At 34.7% G+C, this 20,499-nt stretch overlaps 2 protein-coding genes across 5 annotated transcripts in view; both read right to left on the bottom strand.

The window, feature by feature from the left end:
- LOC106156692 (uncharacterized) overlaps positions 1 to 5,041 on the bottom strand; it is a 56,842-nt gene extending 51,801 nt beyond the window's left edge. Inside the window, exons 1-2 of the mRNA XM_087004112.1 lie at positions 4,985 to 5,041; positions 3,070 to 3,138 (exon numbers count right to left, since the gene is read on the bottom strand). The gene's annotated coding sequence lies outside the window, so the exon portion shown is untranslated. The remainder of the gene's footprint in view (positions 1 to 3,069; positions 3,139 to 4,984) is intronic.
- Positions 5,042 to 5,575: 534 nt separating this feature from the next.
- The window catches only part of LOC106156690 (uncharacterized), a 29,932-nt gene continuing 15,008 nt past the window's right edge, over positions 5,576 to 20,499 (bottom strand). For all 4 annotated transcript variants that reach the window (XM_013532061.2, XM_013532063.3, XM_087004117.1 and 1 more), the window contains 12 exons: positions 19,632 to 19,791; positions 17,938 to 18,056; positions 16,406 to 16,594; positions 15,550 to 15,633; positions 14,106 to 14,294; positions 11,576 to 11,736; positions 10,512 to 10,608; positions 9,292 to 10,135; positions 8,611 to 8,941; positions 7,612 to 7,875; positions 7,271 to 7,328; positions 5,576 to 6,991 (listed from right to left, as the gene is read on the bottom strand). In XM_013532061.2, coding sequence (XP_013387515.2) covers positions 6,824 to 6,991; positions 7,271 to 7,328; positions 7,612 to 7,875; positions 8,611 to 8,941; positions 9,292 to 10,135; positions 10,512 to 10,608; positions 11,576 to 11,736; positions 14,106 to 14,294; positions 15,550 to 15,633; positions 16,406 to 16,594; positions 17,938 to 18,056; positions 19,632 to 19,791 — 2,664 coding nt within the window. In that variant the 3' untranslated portion in view covers positions 5,576 to 6,823. The remainder of the gene's footprint in view (positions 6,992 to 7,270; positions 7,329 to 7,611; positions 7,876 to 8,610; positions 8,942 to 9,291; positions 10,136 to 10,511; positions 10,609 to 11,575; positions 11,737 to 14,105; positions 14,295 to 15,549; positions 15,634 to 16,405; positions 16,595 to 17,937; positions 18,057 to 19,631; positions 19,792 to 20,499) is intronic.

A 20,499-nucleotide genomic window follows, 5' to 3' on the forward strand; every position in this document is an offset into this window, starting at 1 on the left:
ATGTAAGGCAGCTAAAGTCCCCTGGTGCACAAGCTTTAGGCATTCGCATTACCACAAACATATTAATCTATCTTCCACATATACACATACCTATTGTGATGCACTAGAGTTTAGTATCAGTTACATTTGTGGTCTTGTAGCTACGTCTCTCTGCATAACATTTATGGTATTTTAGTCTTTATTCTCCCTTTCTGTTGACTAACAGCTGCCAAGAACCCCTGGATGTGGTAAACTTTCATAAACCCTAACCACAACTAAAAGCTGCATACATTTTGTGACACTGTTGTAAACAAGCCAATTCTTTTCCTCGTGATTTACAAATATCCTGTTTTGTTTTCATTAGTTTCCATTTCCTTCCTTCTTTTTTCTCAGATAAGCTTCTTGTGAATCACTATGCAATAGATATGCATCTTATAGTGTTACTTAAGCATTGCACAAATTTTAGATTGTAGCCATAAATTCGTGGAGCACTCCCAAAATTCCTCATATTGCATGCACATGTATAAACAACTTCTGTTACAGTGTTGCTTTTTGTTTGTTATTTACATACAAATCACAAATATCATGTGATGCCAGACCAGGAAGATTTATTACTACTAAGTAATAAAAACATCTTTTGTCCTCATCACATGATGATGATTGCTACTGTAGCAATACATCAGTTGACTTGAACCTTAGGCTCTATTCCCATAGATTTTAGATCGATCTATCCCCGCGGAGAGTCTCACTAGATTACTTTCAGATAATCCGACTTAAATGTCCGTCCCGCCTACTACAAGCTGTAAGGGGATAATTAACTTTCGTGTCCGCCCGGCTGACAGCTATTTAGCGTGAACCCCCAGGGAGTTAGGTCGATCTAAAGTAGGTCGATCTAATCTATGGAAATGGGGTGTAACACCGAAAGTTAATTACCCCTTACAGCTTGTAGTAGGCGGGACGGACATTTAAGTCGGATTATCTGAAAGTAATCTAGTGAGACTCCCCGCGGGGATAGATCGATCTAAAATCTATGGGAATAGAGCCTTATTTACTAGTACAATATTATGGCCATACAGGAGTCATTTTCAAAAAGAAGATTTGAACATCTAGTTGGTCTTAAATGTTCAACTTAAATTTTGGTTTAATTCAATTAAGAATAAACCTGATTTATTTAAAAAATGAAAGAGTAAATTTAGGTTTAAAACAGTGGCCATTTCTTTGTTGTGGTAAAAAATAATGGTAATATGTAATTCAATATAATATACATATTATCTTCAATCAAAGTAGACTGGATATTTGGTCTAAACTAATGATAAGCCTTTGGTCTTAAGTTTTCTTGATTTATATAAGCAATACCCAGGATAACATTTACCTGAAAAAGACCAGACTATTCGACATCAACAGACAAAAGACTACAAAGGGAACCCATCTTGCCTAAGATGTCTTAATACAGTAAATATGGCTCATCTGATTATATGATAACATCACATAATCATATGATCATATTCCCAAGCTAAATCACACCTGCTTAGAACAGGCCACTAGTGTCGATGGGCCATGGAATAAGAAAGAACCCCTGAAATATTAATTTTTGGTTCAAATGTAAAAATATCTTTTTATTCAATGAAAGATAAATATTTGATTATTACTTAGACATTAAAAATCTAAAAATTGTTTTTTAAAGCTCATTTTCCAAACATAGAGTCCTTAAGCTACATAAAGCTCCCATTAATGTGGTTTTATCATGTTGCACAACCTATGTAATGCATTTATTCAATGTGGGATGGAGACGTTAAAAGCATAAGATGCACTTCAAATTTATATCATTGAGTCTAACAATCAACTAAGAATGGTTTTCAAATAAGCAAAACTAAGTATAAGGAAAGGTGCTGCAAGGCCACATTGCTGAAGTTGTCACGTTGTGCTATGTAATTGTGTCCTGAGCCTTGAGACTTCTTTCAAAAAGGACATTTTAACCTGAAAATTGATCATAAGTTTCAGACCAAAATTTTGAGCTTACTTTGACCCAAAACATTTGCAGCAGTGCAATCAAATGAAATATTGTCCCTGGTTTACAAAAAAAAAAAAAAAAAACATGGCCAATGTTTCAGACCAATACTTACTTTTTTAAGTGGACTCCTATGCCTTTATCTGCTGAAAAAAAAGCCTTGGTCTAAAATTGTAGACTGGTCAAATTTTCAGGGGAAGTTCTTTTGTAAGAGCAGTCCTAGTTGTTGAGTTCAGTTCATGAACCATGTCATCCCCACCAATCCTATAATCACTAGCTTTACAGTTTTTTACTTAACACCAGGAAGAAGCCTGTTAATATTATGATTACATTCAGCAAGAGTCAACAAAGAGTTGTATCGATCTATGGAGAACCATAGTGTCATTGGGAATGGGCCCTTAAACTGAAAAAGACCTTACCTTCAGTCTAAAAGTTGAGATTGTTCAATTTTCAGATGAAGGTATTTTGCAAAATCAGCCCTAGTTGTTCAGTTCAGTTCATAAACCATATCATTCTTTCTAGTTGTGAACAGAATCCAAGTCCTCCTAATTCAGGGTAATCACAATGTATGCCACTTCATTAATAAATACAAGAGAGCTGATTATGAAAAACAATACAGCAATCTCCTGATTTATCTGATTATATCTTTATTTGATTTTTTTTCTGTCTTGATTTAGCAAAAAAAAAACTTCTTTCACTGTTTATCTGATTATATTTTTGATGTTTTCAGTCTTATTATAATAAACAATGAGGTACTTTCACAATTTATCTGATTATATTTTTTTCCTGTGTAACATAATGCAAGTAATAAGCTTCATGTATTCATAATTCAAGTATAATCTGTCAGTTTTGATGACTTAAGTATCCTGTGACATATAAAATGAATTTGTTTAACAGTTGTAACTTATCTCCAGCACATATTACTCATCCAAAGGCCTGTTTCTAGCAAACATGGTTGCTGTAAGTTAGAGCAAACCCAGGTATCAAATATACATATACACATAGAATAATATTTGACTGAAGCAGTTATCAAATATATAGGTTGTAAGGAAACCATTAAACTAAAATATGATTTCACTTACCTTCAATTTGTCATCAAACGTTACTGTCCTAAATATCCAAAACCAAAGTACAGGGATCTCACCAAACTGCTGAAAGAGGAAAAAAAACTTTAACAGAGACAGACATCTAAAAAACCACAAAGCCTGCTTCACAAAAGAACTTAAGCCCAAAAACTGTTCTAAACTTTTAGGTTAAGATTACAGTCTACTTTGACTCAAGATTAATGGGTAGTAGTAATTATTATTTTTTATATAAGTATTTAACCAATCTTCACACCAAGAGAGCCATGGCTAATGTTTCCACACCAATACTTACTTTATATATAAGTGTCCAGACTACTACTTTACTATAGTAAAAACTTATCATGTACTGAAGTTGGCCAAACTTTTGGTCTTAAAAGTTTATTCCACTTTTCAGGTTTAAGATTGTTTGTTAAGAAGGCCCCTCAAGTTGAATTTAAGCTAATGAACTCTGTCTCCTGCCTGGGCAAAGTTTGGTCAACCAACAAAACCAACTGAAGCAGATAACTCATGATAGGCCTGGCTGTCAATGTTGTGACTATACTCAGGATAGATTAGTGGAAACGACCCCAGTCTGGAATGTACCTGGGTCATGTTGGTAAAAAATCTGTATGAAAGCCAATTCTATACAAAGTTACACATGGAAAGGACAGTTTGATTTTTTTTAAAAATAACTGTCTGCATAAAGTCAGGCTATATACTGAAGGTCTTTTATGGTAGACTGTGCTACCTCATGCAGGGACTAGTTTGATAAAACATGTTTTAAGCCACTATGTGGGCACAGCGGCTCCAACATCTCTAGCCAATGATGTTAAGAAAATATAAATCTAATAGCCTTTAAATTCTAACCATTTTCAAGTTACCTTAAAACTGTGCCTAAAACCTGCCAATAAGCTCAATCAGATTAGGGTTTTCAATTTAGTAATCAGTCAGATAAACATAATCTGTCAAGAATCATTATCTCTTATATAACAATAATAGCCTCTGTCAACATATATAGCCACAGGGCCATATGCATGTTGACACCTGTTCTTGTTACCTCGGGTCTAATGAACTGTGGGAATACTCCATAGGACCCCAGTCTCTATTACTTATTCTCTCCAGACATTGGTTCTCTGGACAGCAGAACGTTTCAACTGTGCGCAATACTTCGAGACCTTGTTTTTTTAACATGACAAAAATCCATGTAAGTAGCACTTTAAAACATCGCTGATGGTTGTTGCAAGTTCACAAAAACGAAAAAAAGAAAGAAAAACATTGTACTTTTTACCTCTCAATATTGTATTCCCATTTGTTTATCTCATCAATCAAGTTTCGTCTACCGTCACTCCCGTTCAAATCAGTGGAACGCCAGACAGTGTCTCGTTTTTTCGACACAAATATGTCACTGTGCACCAAAATGACATATCAATCAATCACAAACTTGGCTAGTGTCACCAAGTTGGCCATTCCTGCCTGCCACCTCTTTTTACTAAAACTATGCGACCCGTCTAGACATATCGAGTGTAAATTTAGTCGGCATATAGCCCCGATCATTCATTGATCCTCTCGGGTAAACCAGGTGTATTCAATATCACGAATTGAATAACTTTATTAATAAAGCTGTAAAGAAAACACAACTTTTAACAAGTATGAATAGAGGCTAGGGTAAATTGGACCGGGCACTATTGTTTACATTTGCTTTAGTTTTCAAAAGACGTTTGTATTGACACTCTCTCGTACCAGCTGACCCTTGAACGCCAGGGCGGCGAGTCGAGAAATGGCTAAATCAGCCGTGCTACTCTAAACCCAAGGCTTTACATTCACAAACTGCACTTAAGTAGAGTACGAGAGCATTTTCTATACAATCCAGACGCACTTCACCCAAAAAGCGTTTGTGCTCGGGGATTAGAAAAGTATGCAAAGTTTTGCTTACCTACTTACTGCTGCAGACACGTTGTTGTGGTGGGAGCCATCTTGAAATGGACAAGAATTTTGGGGGTGCTCGCTTGGGAAAACATGATTTGGGGTTAAGTACGCGACTTATACAAAATTAATTTTGTCTGTAGTATATTTCAACTAAATAAAACCCTTTTATGCTCAATTTTGTATTATAGTGCTTTAAAAACGATTTCCATGAGGTAACTTTTATTGCTGCGGAAAGTTTATTTCACAACTGACCCCCCCCCCCTTCCGCACTCTAGGTGAGCACCCTGAGTTCTAGAGGACACTGGAAAAACACCATTACTATCAGCATGATAAAAGTAGACAGGCTAGTTCCCAGCGTCCTCTAATATCCAGGGTCCGGATGAGCAATTGATCTTCAATATTTTATATTGTTCTTTATCATCGTTTTGTTTTTTTAATTAATTTTTTCTTGGTGAGCCTAATTTGTACACTTGTCAAACTTGCAAAGCTGCAATGTCTGCCTAAAGTTCCTTTTAATGTTCACACATATATTAAAGAAAAGCATAAAAGATATTTCAGATTAGCAAGTTTGTAAACTCAATCAAAATCAATAAAAATGTTTGTTTTCATAATTTGTGTATTTTTACAATATTTTCAGAATTGGAATATAATAACAGATATTTGACAATGTATTTTGTACTATAAACACATGTATAAACAGAAAATTCAAATTAAAATTGTTTCATAAATTAATTATTCATTGGCTTACTTTTAGGTTGACTTTGTAGTTAACAAACAAAACCAAACTGTCATATTCTGGTACATGTACACTGTAGATATGTACAGCTAATTTCTACAAATATGTACAGATGAAAATGATTGCTGTGCATGACATATGTGTAAATAAGATGTATAAATCTACCAAATCTACTTGAAAACATCCCATATTAAAAAGGCACTTTTTACCTTCACAGTCAAAGATCTCTTATGAGTAGAATGTGTATTGTTTTGCTGACTGACATAATGCAAAATACTTGTGCCAAAAATAATTTAATTATAATACTATGAGTGCAATTCAATGTAAAACCACTTCCTAATTAATTAAATAAAAAGCAGTTTAAAAGTACTCGATTTCAGCAGATGAGACAGTTCGAAATAAAACTTCCAGAAAAAAATCAATAAGACAATTGAACATTTGGCTATTGTTAATGTGAGTATTGTATAATTTCATCTAAAAAATCGAAGTCCCACTTTTTACTCATATTATCTCTTTTCTCTTTGAGTGGGTTTAGCACAAGTGGCATGCAAATTATATTAAATAATGCCTATAATCACTCATACTGTAAGTGATAAACTGTGCAGTACAAGGTGCCCTCTTGTCATTCTATTAAATCAAACCATTATTTCAAGCACAGAACTATCAAAAGATAAAAGATGCTAACCGTAGTTTTCTTTAGACAGAAAGTAAAAGGGCGAGGTAGAGTCATCTGATAAACCTGTCAGATTATTTCAATATTTACAAGTAAAACACCCTTCAATACGTACAATACGTGACTGGGCTTAACAACAGAGTGGCTAGCATGTATTTTTTACTTTAATATTACCACCTAAACTCATTCATGGTGGGAAAAACTGGTATTTTTTAAAGGATGAAACTCACACAGAAATAATAGAACATTTAGAAAAAGGTTACATAATTTTAAGGGCAGTAACCCAACACTGGCATGAATAATTTATATATGGAATGAATCATTTACATATAGTGTTTTGACCTGATATTCAAATGCATTTTAGGTTTGGCAGCTTTAAATGTTTTTAAAAATCTAAATAGTCCTCTAAGTGTTGTGTCCCTCAAGGCAAATAAATTTTATACAATGTATATATTAAAATTCTCCTGTCTGAAGCACATCTGTGATTCTTGTAATATCCGTAACCTGGGTCCAAGAGGAATTCCAATTTTCTCTAGTCTTTCATCTGTCATGTATGGGAGCTCTACCATACCAATGTGCTCTTTCTCAAAAAGATGGATGTATTTCTGAAATTAAACAAAAATTAATGCATTTCTTAAAGATAAGTCTTTTTTCTTTTCTAAAACCCCAAAAAATTAGGTTTAAAATGTACTTAGCAATACACCGTGTCTGTATTTACTACAATATCTAGTTTCAGTTCTCACACAACTTGAATTAATAGCTAGTGTTAAAATTAAGTAATGATTACATTTTTTACACTGAAATATATCACTAATAATCATACAAACATTTTTACATCATAAAAAAATTGTTATTATGAAGATTATCTCCTAGGTTAGTCTTACCTCATAACCTAGCTTCTTTAAGAAAATCTGTAACAGTGGAGGCTCAGTACCAAAAAATCTGAAATGTGAACAAAACATTGTGATAGGTGAGATCCAAACACAATGCATGGGGAACACCACAGCACAACTGGGGCCAGGTTCACCAAAGTACCTTTGTCTGAAAATTTTGGTGTACTTCAGTTCAAGATAAATGCATAGAATTACTATTGGTCATGTCTTTTACATATATATATATAAAACAAAAGTTATATTTAATTTACTACTGGGGTATTGGTTAATTTCCTGCCAAAAGGGCTGTGAACCCCCAAACTCCCCTTATGAGCCTATCCGTAAAGACTTACTTGGTGAGTTTATTAACTCTCTTAGGGTTGGTAAGTGAGGGAACCCATCCTCTGAATCTTTCCCACTCCTCCACATGTGGGTTAATGCCATTTTTGGCTAATTCAGACAGCTGCTGCTCCTTCATTTCTCGGACATCCTTTTTCAGGGCTTCTAACTGTTCGTACATGGTATTTTGTGATCGAAGTTCCGAAGACAGGTGTGCCACACTTCGAGCTAATGTCACAACATGAGATTCTAGCCGCGCAAATCTTTTGTTTATGTTTCTAAAATATGAAAAGAATACATTTTCTTATGAAAATTAGCATTTCTCTATAATTTAACACCTAATATATTATTCAGCTGTATCAGAATGTTTTTAGAGGTTCTATCCTATGTAAATAGGGCTCTACAGCTGATTTTACTCCCTTTCAAAATTTCTCCATAAGTTTTTTTTCTTGCTGTTTAGTTAGGTGGCCATGTCAAACATGGGGCTGTTTAGGAGACAGTCTTATGTAATATGCAGGCTTTTCAGTTGTCAATCTCTCAAAACATACCAGTACAGCTGTATCGCCAAACTATAATACTCAATATGTGAAAAGGCTATTTATCAATCAAAAGGTAAAAGTATATCATTATATATATATATATATATATATATATATATATATATATATATATATATATATATATATAGAACCAGACAGAATCTAGTTGAGGTGCAAACTTAAAGACTTTAGTCCAAAGAAAACTGATAAGCCATGCGCTAAAACACAATTTGTTTTCATCATAAAAACATCATGAACATTATATAAAGCATTGTAAACCTAATTTTGTAACTAAATCAAATTAGTCAAAATGTATCTGCTTCCTGAGATTATTTATGGAAATTTCAATCCATACCTTTTGGAATCATGATGACAGTTTTGTCTTAAACATCACAAAAGGTATAGATCTATTCATATTTTTCAACAAATTATCCAATAAATCCAATGACTCTACATATTTCTATATCTGCTTACTTCATACTGTCTTTGGTCATAGGCCCCCTTCCTCTGTGTATGCTCCCCTTGCCTCCCTTGCCACGACTAATAGTACTGGATGAACCAAACTTTTTCCTAGCAGACATCAAATTAGTCATTTTACTCGTTTTATCCACTCTGAGAAGTTTTAGTATTTCATGGTACATTGTCTCTAATGCATCTAACTGCTCCCGTATGATTGTGGCCTCATTAGAATCTAGACTGTCATGGAATTTGTTGTCTTGGGTCTCATCGTTGGTGTCCCAGGCAGCAGAGTCTTGTCCCGTGTCTGTGTCCTCTTCATATTCTTTAACATCAGAAAGTGAGGCACCTGCAAATGAGAGAACCAAAATGAAACAAATCAGATGAATTTTTAGACATTAATCAGTCATCTTGGGCAATTTTCATAAAAGCACTTTAGTAAAAAATAAAATTGGTCTACTTCTGTTCAAAATAAATCCATAATAGCCCACTTAAACAAATGAAGTGTTGATCTGAACATAAACCACGTGTTCCTTGTTATAAAACTGGTGCAATATTGAATTCAATTGTGCTAATGCTGAATTATCTTGGATCTTAGTAGACTAGCATTTTTATCCAAATATTTAAACCAATTGTCAGGCTGAAGTCCTTTTTTCTAAACAGGCCCCTAAAATTACATCGTATATAAACCTAACTTACCTGCCCTTCCCATTTTACTTGGCTGCTGCTTCCTGACTGGCGAACCCTTGGCAGGTGACTTCTTATTTGTTCCTTCAGATGATGCTCTTCTCATCACAGGTTTCTTTCTTCCTGCAAGATTCCCTGTTGCCGAGCTCAGGATCAAGTCTGGCCTACTCAGTGAATGTTCCACGTTACTGTTAGAGCGAGCAAACTGTGGCAAGGTGGGAGAATCAGGGGGTGTGGCTGGTGGGGTGTTGGAGGGGGATAACGGTGGTAATGGAGGTGTCATCGAAGATGTATCACTCATGGTTGTACCAAAGTCATTTTCTTCGTCACCACTTAAATCTCCATTGATGAACCCAGGATTGAAGTGGGTGGTTGTCGAAGGCATGCCTCGCGTAAAGTTTGCTAAGAAGGACATGCCTTTATTGTCCTGTGGGCCTGTTTTGTGCATCCACGACATAAGCCCACTGCCTATTTCGTCATAAAGTTTTGCAGGCTCTCCCTGTGAGATATGTTGCTGTCCTGGTGCAACAGGTGGCCTATTATTCAGCTCCCTCTGTTGTTTTAAATACCTCTCCTTCAAAGGTCCCACTGACTGGCTAGTTTGTGCTGAACCTCCAACACCTGGGGGTACAAATTTTCCTGTATTTCCCACATTGGGCCTGGGGTACCCTCCAGTACTGGGTAGCTGAGATCTGTAATAGTTACTGCTGTCAGGGCTGGTACTGCCCCCGCCAGGTTGGGTTGTGTATGCCGAACTAGAGCTGGTTGGACTAACAGAGCTGTGTGAACCTGACCCATGATGTGCACCAGGGGGCAAATAAGGCCTAGGACCTGTGGCACTTGTTGGACGGGAGAGCTGAAAAAAATTTAGGTACATTTTATAATTATCATTTTTATTTGAAAGCTTTTGAATACAGCAACAATCACATCATTTTACAATCTAATTTTAAGATTTTCTTTCAAATTTCTTTCTCCTATTGGGACAATGACTTGAGACAATGGAAGTTTGCCTAGAAATGGGAAAACAATGAATATAACAAAATGGAAAGTCTTTACAAAATACAATTTTCAACACAAATTCTGTCAAAAAACTCCATTTTTACACAAGGTTATCAACTTTTATTCACCTGTAATTTTTTTTATAGGTGATATCACCATGATTAAAAATCTATCTTCATAATGCAGCAACTGCACAAAACAAAAATGTACACAAGTAGCAATGGCTGACTTACTGGAGCAGGAGCAAACTGTGTAAGACTTGTGTTTCTGTCCTTGCTGTACATGCGGTTACAGGCATCCCGCAGATCACTGTTTGAATTATCCATTTCCCTGAAAACATAGAAGAATTCACCAAATTATTGCTTGTACATTTCCTTTTTTCTTACAGATGTACAAACTATGGAGATAAATAAAATATATATATCAGTAGTCCTTTAACCTCAATTTCCAAAGCCTACACATATCAGAAATTACTCTCTAAAACCAGCAATTCCTCACCAAGAAGTACAAATTTGTTTCGAGTTTTAAACTTCTTTCCCAGACTCTATAGAACTCAGGGCTGCACATATTGGACCAATATCATACTTTCTTTACATACAAAAAGCCTCCCTTCCACTCTTCTAACTTCTATCCAGTCCAGATTTACTAAGAAAGCCATTCGTAGGGATAAGCCAATAGATTTGTGACATATTAATATTCAGTTTGCGGTATTAAGTGTTGACTCGGGCGTTTAAGAAAAGCAGTGTCAACATAAAGTACAAACATGTGGATTACAGCTATATGGGTCACAGGTATCACAGGATTGACCACTTGGAATAATTATTCCTAATACATTTTCAGGGCACAAATAAGGCACAAATAATGTAAACATGGATAAATAATAGGTTAAACCAGGTGCTCATTTCAGGTCCTGTGGTGCTTGTTGTATATAGTTTATGTCATGAAGTACACTCAACTTATGCAGAAAATAAATTGATATGATTTTGCATAATACTTTAATGTGTCTGTATAGCGTAACAAATCCATCAAAACATTAAAACAAAGGTTAGCCCACTTTTAAACAATTTTTGACTAATGCCTAGGGAAGTATATGCAGTGTACCAACCAATGTGAAAATCTTAACCAAAACAGCATCATAATTTTTTCATAACAAACCTGATAATTTCAAATATTCATTAACTGCACTTATAAATCATACATAAATTGCAAGAGATAAAATTATTCTACACTATTTTTCCACATATAAACCCTTAAATTTTCTTTACAGTTTTTACATAGTTAACAATTAATGCATTACCTTTGTTTCCCTGGGGACTTGGTGCTTATGTTAAAACTGCTGTTTGTTGATGAATCAGAGGTATACAAATGTGGTGGGGGCCTGGAGAGGGCGTGCTGGGGCATTCTGTCTAACAGTGCCTGCCCCCGTGGTCCCTGGCGCTTCTCGTCTGGCTGTGAAGGCTAAAAACAGATAAGCAAATAAATAAGTAAATATTTGAAGAAACAAGTAAATAACATAATGTTTGCTTTTGTATTAGCATGTTTTAAAGTATCTTCTTTATAGGGAAAAAAATGCTTAAAAAGGCTGCAAGGTTGTTGGCATGTCCAGGATTTGGGTAAGGAGGGACAAGGATATCTTGAGAAAATTTAAAGCAGTTAATGTGGACAATTTTTAAAATATTATTTAAAGCACAGGTATGGAAGAATTGCACAGTTTTGTCTTTTTTTTTTTTGCTAGTTATCATTTTGTGGGGAAAGCTAGGAAAAGGGGTGCCTCATGGGAAGGATACGTGCCTGCTGCAAACTCACTGAGATTGTCTGCTGCAAAAAAGTAGTTTGCAGCAAATCTGCAGTAAACTTTTACTTCAAATTTAATCGCCACTGGTGGTTCATTGTTTGCACAAGACATCTTTCCAGGAAATATTTCTATCTTAACCTTGGACTTATTCAAAATGCCTTTTTCATATCTCTGTGTTCATTCATCTTACTATCCATTTTGATTTAAGATTCCAACGTACTTACTCCATATCAATATGTCTGTGAATTACCAGCTCTGGCATTTGCTTACATTGCTATGCCTTATAATATCACACCAAATATCTCTATGTACTGGCACTAATGATATTTTCCTTGTATAAATATTTCAGCCCTCTTCTGAATATACACATGTACAAACACTGGATAATGTGCATAATATCTGAAAATCTTTAAAAACAAATTTGGAACAACACTATTTCCATACTACAATGTACCTGCCTTCATGAGCTAAAACTTGAAAAACTTGCTAGCCTATATTTTAAAATAAAACTTAAAGCAGGTAAATGGTCTTATTAGATATAATGTTCTCTCATCATGCTATATGTTCTTAAAAAATAAATTTTTTCCCAATCTGGGAGCCAAGCATGATACATGCATATAGCTTTCCTGATGGTACGCTGTACTGTAGCTATGCACGTTAAGGTTCATGTAGTTCATCAGCTGTTCATGTACTTTTCTACCTTTATGCCCTCATAAAGTATAATCAAACTATATGGACAATACTCACCAAATACAAGATAAAACAATAAGGGGCGCCATATTCTTCATAATATTTGCAAGTACAAAATATGAGATCTGAATGTCTGCCTCAGCTGTTGAATTCTCAAATAACAGTGCAGGTTTCTCAGTATCACGAATCAGGGCTTAAAACTCACAAACAATGATCAAATTTGTAGTTGTGTCTGCAAACATGTTACAACAATAGGCCTTCAGTTTAAGGCTCATGTTTCCCACGATTAAATAAACAGAAAGGTGAAAACATTATGCAAACTTAAGGCAAACATGCAGAACTTTGAAAAGGGTATGTAAGTTTTGAAAGTAACAGTCACCCCACTGTTGACAGAAATCAAACTAAGATACAAAAACATATATTTTAACATGAAAGTAAACTTACAAGTTAAACAGTCCAACACCATTAAAAATCAATCTGCAATTAAGCAATCAGTAATTGATAAAAATTAAATTTCAATCTTTATTCTTCTTAATTCTTAACATGAAGAAATACAGTGAATGAAACAAAAATGACATGAGGTTAATTTCAGTTCATTCTTTTTTCCTCATAACCTACTTTGAACAAAGAATCTGTACTTGCCTAATGCCTTAAGTCTGATTAATTAAGGAAAACAAACACAAAAATACAAAAGCAGTTAGAAACAAACCATAGAATTTATTGTCATTTAAATCTTATTTCTTTTTTGTCATAATCCCCCGCTCAAAAACTGAAATTTCAACTTAATATTATTGAAGTTTAAGCTGTTTCTACCTATTCCTGTGGGTCTTATGGTATTTTTTAAAAAATAAATCACTTGTTCTTACATCTTGCTTTCTGAAGTTTATCACCTTTAACTACTCATAAAAATATACTACTTTCTTGCAAGAAGTCATCTAATTTTATTTTCAAAACTATTTCATCAATATTTTCATGTATTACTGGCAAAACATTGTTTTGGGAAAATTTAGTAATTCATTTTGTTCAGATTTACTGAATAATCACAGTAAATGTTAAATATTGCATTGTCCAGGTTGAGCAAAATTTCATCACAAGTGGTTCCAATTTATCATTTTCTATAAATTTCAAGTATGGAGAGGGATCCAGAGGAAGAAAAATCACAGTGATTCACATGATCCTTCACATTCAAAATGTCTTTGGGCACCCTTAATTAGTGTGCAATCTGGTGACATACTGACGTAATTTAGTCAACTTCTGGGTCTAAGTTAGGAATGTTGTGAACAACTCCAGATGTAAAATTCCTCTTAAGATCTTGTAAGACGGTAAATGAACCAATCCTTACCACATAAGCAGACTGGTAGCCATCATCCCCTTCTGTACTTGGTGATCTTTGGTGTTTGTCTCTCAGTCTTGAGATGGCTGTGTCCTTGACGTCATCTTCTAGACTTGGGTTATCTATACCTTCATCGTGGCTCAGAGGTGTGCGTACTTGTGGAGGTGGAGGGAGAAGAAGCTCACCCTCATCGTAACCCTAAAAATACATCATCACCATTGCCATCATTATCATCATCATCATCATCAGCAGCAGCAGCCACCAAGCAGCAACAGTAGACCAAGTGGACAAGTTAGAATTTCTTAAGAAATTAACAGTGCAGCCACCAAAAGAGCATGTTGTTACAGTATTGCCTCCCTGGCTGCCCACAAACAATTTTTTCCAAATAGCTATAACTTCACCAGCTGTGAATTATGTTTTCTACTGTTTACATGGAAACTGTTCTGATCAATTTGTGCAAAATACATGACACTGCGCTAAAAGTGTTTTGTCAAATGTCCTAATTTTCACATCAAACTTCTGTAATTACCATGTTAAAAGGGAAAGGGTGGACCTTAAGGTCACACACTAATGAATAAATGAAATAAACTAGTTTTGTCTGAAAACTAAAAAGATTAAAAACCTTTCTTGTGATATGCTGTTTACTCCCCTCCCCAATACCCCTTGGTATATTGGGATAAAATCTAATTTTTTAGACAAACTAGTAACAAATTGGTCAAAAAAATAATTGAACCACATTTAAAACATACAGTATAATTTATTCCAACTGGTTAAAAAATATACATTCTTGTATGAGCCCTATATAAGAAAAATGAACCCCAAGCCAGTAAGGGAATTATATTTACCAAGCAAGTCTTCAGATCTTTTAAAATATATACCTTTTTTTAAAGCTCTGCATAATCCTTTTCAAGTTTTTTTTTCATCTGACAAGTAATAACATATACTGACTTGCTACTACAACCTTTAACATTTCACAATGTTTACAACAGTTCATGTTACACATTCATGCTTCAGCGGTATTTACCATTGCCACATGGTCTTATATATTGTTTATGGCAATGGTAACCCTTTGCCTTTTAAAGGAATGCTGCTAGTATGATTGGACAGAGCAAAATAAGTAAATAAATAAAAATAGATGAAAATAAAAAAAACCTAAAAATCACACATCAAAATCAAACATTACAAGAAAAAATATAAAAAGTTGGATACATATACATCACAACCCCAAATTTGAGTATCAAAACAAATGAACATGTTACAAATTTATCAGATATTAGATTTTTAAAAAATAGCCAGGCAGCATTGGACAGTATAAGTTAATGGTTTAAGCACTCCACCCCAAAATAATCCTTTTCATGAATTTCTTCCTTATCTTTCACCCCTTAAGTAATTTTTCATAAATACCAAGCATCCTCTAATCCCTTATAAATAAAGAATTGCACAGATCTATTACCTGAATTTGATGATGTGTTGCATCTTGTTCATTCAATAGTGAGCGTAATCTTTCTTCCACACTTGGTGATACTGTGGCTACAGGCTACAAGATATAATTATATAAAATAACAGAAAGTAATGGAGCATGTGTTCGGAGAAACAAGTTCAACAGTGTGACAAAAAGGAACTTCAGGCTATTTATAACTCAATAAATAACCAATCAATCTTATTACTGAAAAACAATGATTTCCTAGAGAAGATTAAAAAATTCTGAGTTGGGTTTATGTCAGAAAATATGTTTTTAGGAGTGACTAATAAAAACATCTAATCCTGATAAAAATAAACAACAGTCTTTGAAATTTGTAATTAATAACCATAACTCCTGTCTTTTTCCTTTGTTTAATGTTTGCTATTTTCCAATGATATTTTGAAAACGTTTTCCCATTCAGATATATATTTTTTATGTCTGACTAGTTAACAAAGGGGCTTTCTGTCAGCTTAACTGTCTTAAATTATAAAAGGAAATATGTCTCAGTCTGGTCTACAAAAACACATTAAAAATTCAGCATGTACAGTAGATACAGTGGCTGCATGGTTAGACTGAATCATGGCAAAAACCCATTACATCTTGCTTAAAATGTATTACTCTTTTTCATTCTTTACAATGGAATTGCTTATATTAATAATCATACTACTAAATGTACAGGTATTGCTGGAACTAATTTTGTGTCTGCCAGCTGACTATGATCATTGGTTATCAATTGAGTCTTTTGTATTTTGTAGGTGTGTGTGTGTGTGTGTGTGTGTGTGTTTGTGTATGTGTGCGCATGCATATATACGTGTGTGTGTAACAGAAACATCTTTTTAATACTTACATTGTGCCTGTTGGCAGCAGCCCCACTCCAGGCTTGGCTGGCTGAAGCTGGTGGCTGGTGCTGTACTGGAGACAGAATGGCTTTGGCACTGCGAGGACGGTTGTTCATCAAAGTCACGTTGGCAAGTTGCTGTCGCCGCTGATTGGCACCGTGCTGGGAGACACCATGTGGGTCAAGCTCTGTGGTGGACTGAAAATATCACATCAAGAGCATGTTAACAATTTAGAAGCTAATGGTGTACTGCAATATGGTCAAAAGAGTGTAACTTTTCTGTTGGCTGGGACCAGCTCATGGGAAAAAATCATGGAGATAACTGCTGTTATCTCTAAAGATACGGCCTGTAGAATGCTGAAAAACAGTAAAACAGGCAGTATAAAATGTGACATTATTGTATATCATACTGATTGAATGATATTAGATCAGACTGATTCTAGTGTAATCAAAATTATCTTGTACATGTACAAATAAAAGCATGATCACATTTACCTTCTTATTCCAATTTATAATATGTTCCCACATGCATGTTCAAAAACAATTAAAACCTTTCCAAAAAATCCTTTTCTTAAATGTACTAAAACATATGACTGTATTAATATCTTTCAGTTTTACATGTCATGTCTCCCCTGGACAAGGGTAAAGATAACTTCCTCTCCCTGACACTGTTAATCAGAAAGAAATGAAGTTGTATATCAAGTCTTGGCTTGATTCTAGCCTGGCAACTATCTCTGTATGTGTAATGTGTTAACATGTGGGACAACCTGATAACAAGGGGATGATAAGGTTAGGACACACGTGCTTCAGTTATAATTTTAAAGATTTAAATCTCATTATATAATTAGCTATTTTGCCACACCCATCTTGCTGTTGCATAAAATTTGATTAATAAAATAACATGTTATTTTTTTCATATTTTTATGATTTTAGTTTGTAATAAAATTCAATGTATTTGTACCTTCAAAAATGATCTGATTCATTTTTTAATTAATTAAAATTCTTTTAAGATGGTCCATAATGTGTCAAAGGTCTAAACCCAAAAATAACTCAATCTTAAGTTTTTCACCTTGCACTTAATAAGTCATTTAAAGACATAAGGGTTAGGTTAGTGGCACGTAAGACTCCAAGAAAACAGATTTTTATAATATTTTCAGAGTGGTTTCCAAGATGCTTATCATCAATATCACCATAATCATTTATTCAAAATGTAGCAGAGACGACCCAAATTACATCCAAACACATTTCCACTATGAACTCCTACATCCAATCTTGGACTTATATGCTTTTTGTAACTAATAAAGTACATCATATAAAGCTTATCAATTTACATGCAGTAACTGGCTTCATTTTATTGGCACAGAGAAAACCCTTCCCTTTAATTTTAAGACTTTTATAAGCTGATAAATGTACAGGGATGAAACCAGTGCTTGCTTGTTTCTCACATATACCTTATAATGAAATTGGGTTCTGTTTAAATTCCATCACTGGTTGTTTATGTTCATTATATGCCCTGTATAAGGATATTTTTGTCCACTTACCATTATGGGCTCTCTAACCTCTGTCTTCTCCCCAGCATCATCCTTTGCCATGAGGCCAGGCAAGATCTCAGGAGGGGCAGCATTGTACATATTCTTCTGGTGGACCAAGCCATTGACTTCTGAATAGAAATTGGTTTTGAATTTTAATAAAATATTAAAATATCTGTATCAAATGTCAGAAAATGAGAGATTAAGTATTGTGAATTATTTTTAAAAATTGATTAATAAAATTCAAATAAAAATTTGATTAAAAAAATTTTAAACCGATAATTTTGCATAAAAGAGAGGCCATGAGAGTCTGGAAGGAGGGTAGAGACTATCATTTATTAATAAGGATCATAATCCTCATTGACAACAATTTAATATGTGTTTAAGTTTTATCATGCTTTTGAAGTGAAAGGGGAGAGGGGTAATCCCCACTGATTCATTGCTGATCAATATGCTTCTCTACAGCAATGCCAAAAGGATACTGTTCACAGCAAGACTTACTCAGGCAAAAGAAAAATCTAGCTGACATTATCAGGGGGCCCCAGTTTCACAAAACAACTTTAGCCTGGAAACTGGTCTCAACTTTTAGACCAACATTTGAGTCTACTTTGACCCAAGATAAATCAGCAGCTAAATGAAATATTGTGCTTGTTTTACAACAAGAAAGGCATAGCTTATGTTTCAGAACAACACTTAATTTCATTTAATTGAATTACAATGAATTTAACTTAAAGTGAAAAACAACAACAAAATTTTCTGTCTAACATTTAGACAATTTTAGGGGCTAAAGTTCTTTTCTGAAACTGGTTTCAGACGACAATATTATACAGGGGCCCACTTGCAGATACTCCAAAATTTAAGCAAACTGATTGCCTGGAGAATTGTTTTAAATTATTTCTGTATATATTTATATATTATCTGTTTTAACACCAAAGACTGCATGACAGGCCTACACATTTTTTTTCATTTAAGTAAATTGAGACATAAGATATATGTCTATCATAATGTCTGAAGAACATTCACAAGTTCTTTATTTTTTCAGATATTAAAACATGACTTGGTAAAGAAACCAAATAATATCCCAAAAATAAAATAATAGAAAACCTACCAGCAAGTGCCACTTAGACAAGCCCGTAGTTTAAAAGCATCAAAACTAAGTCATAGATGATAGTATCATTAATTTCTGCATCTGAGCAGCCTTTCATTGTGTTAACTAGGTAACAAATAATAGCACAGAACAATTTGATTGACAGAAGGCTACAAATTAGCTTAATGCACAGCACTTAATGTACTTAATGTGCTGGCAGATCAAGAAACAGCCAGGAACTAGATGTCACCATGGCATTGCTGCCCATATCTGCCATTTCTTATATTACAGTAATAACTAAAAAATTTCAAACACCTTACTTATTCTAATATCTTACTTTTTCCAGTTTCATTGTTTTCACATAACCATAAAAATGTATTTTCTAACACAAAGTTAGCTAACTCTTCAAAACTAAAGTATTACTAAAAATTTTTTTGGGAAATAGATTCATTTCATTTTATTCAACTTTAAATTGAGTAATTACACACTGACGTTAATAAAAATATATATATGACAAACCAGAATCTTCAGTTCATCTATCAAAAATAAAAAGGCAAGTAACACAATTATAACAGAATAAATGTAGCTGCATGATGTACAGTCTGATATAGTTTCATACCTGGATAGTGTCTGGTTCCTGGATTTCCTTGTGGCACCTGGGTGTGACCTTCATTCTCCAGAACTCTCCTGGCAGGGGCGGAGCCAGGCCTGGGCGGATACCCCTGGGACCCTACATTTCCATTCTGGTCCTTCCGCTCTCCTCCACCATGATACTGGGGCTGAAGGTAATAAATAGCAGAATACAGAAAATTGTCCATGATTGCTGGCTTGGTGTATGTAATATATGGCACGCTGAGGAAATATCTCCAACGAGCAGGATTAACAAATCAAGTCAGCGTCCAAACCCTGTTATAATAAGTGGCCACTGGTCACAAAAATGGAGCTTATAAAGCTACCGCACACAAAAGCTTTCCGGTCATTTATTCTTTAAGTGAAGGACAATTTGATTGTATGGACCACCATATTTTCAGACAACAGCATTGGAGTTAGTGCACTGGGTTGTGGCTTCTGATCCACTTCCATCTTCATGGTGAGTTCAGAAAGTGAAAAGGGAAAAGACAGAGGACTTTGTCGGTGGCTATGCTACAATGCATTTCACATCACTCTGTGTTCAATAGGGAATATTTACTGGATCAACCCTGCACCCACCATTGTCACCTCCCCCATTCAGCTATAGTTGACACCAGACAGAATGTTGCTACAGGTCAAATGATACTTCTTTATGCTGTGTCCACAATCCTTTCACGGGGTTTATCACATCTTTTCTCATCCCATCAGAGCCTGTGTACCAAACTACATCAGTATTGTGTTGGGAGTTGTAGTCACAGATTAACATGATAACAACTTTCAATCAGAGTGCTTGGGATGATAAGAATCTACTTTTTTTCTTCTTTACTGTATCCTAGCAAATTTCACTGCCCCCCCCC

Source organism: Lingula anatina, chromosome 2 (genome assembly GCF_051362555.1).
Source record: "Lingula anatina isolate TDL-2025a chromosome 2, LinAna3.0, whole genome shotgun sequence".
NCBI lineage: Eukaryota > Metazoa > Brachiopoda > Lingulata > Lingulida > Lingulidae > Lingula > Lingula anatina.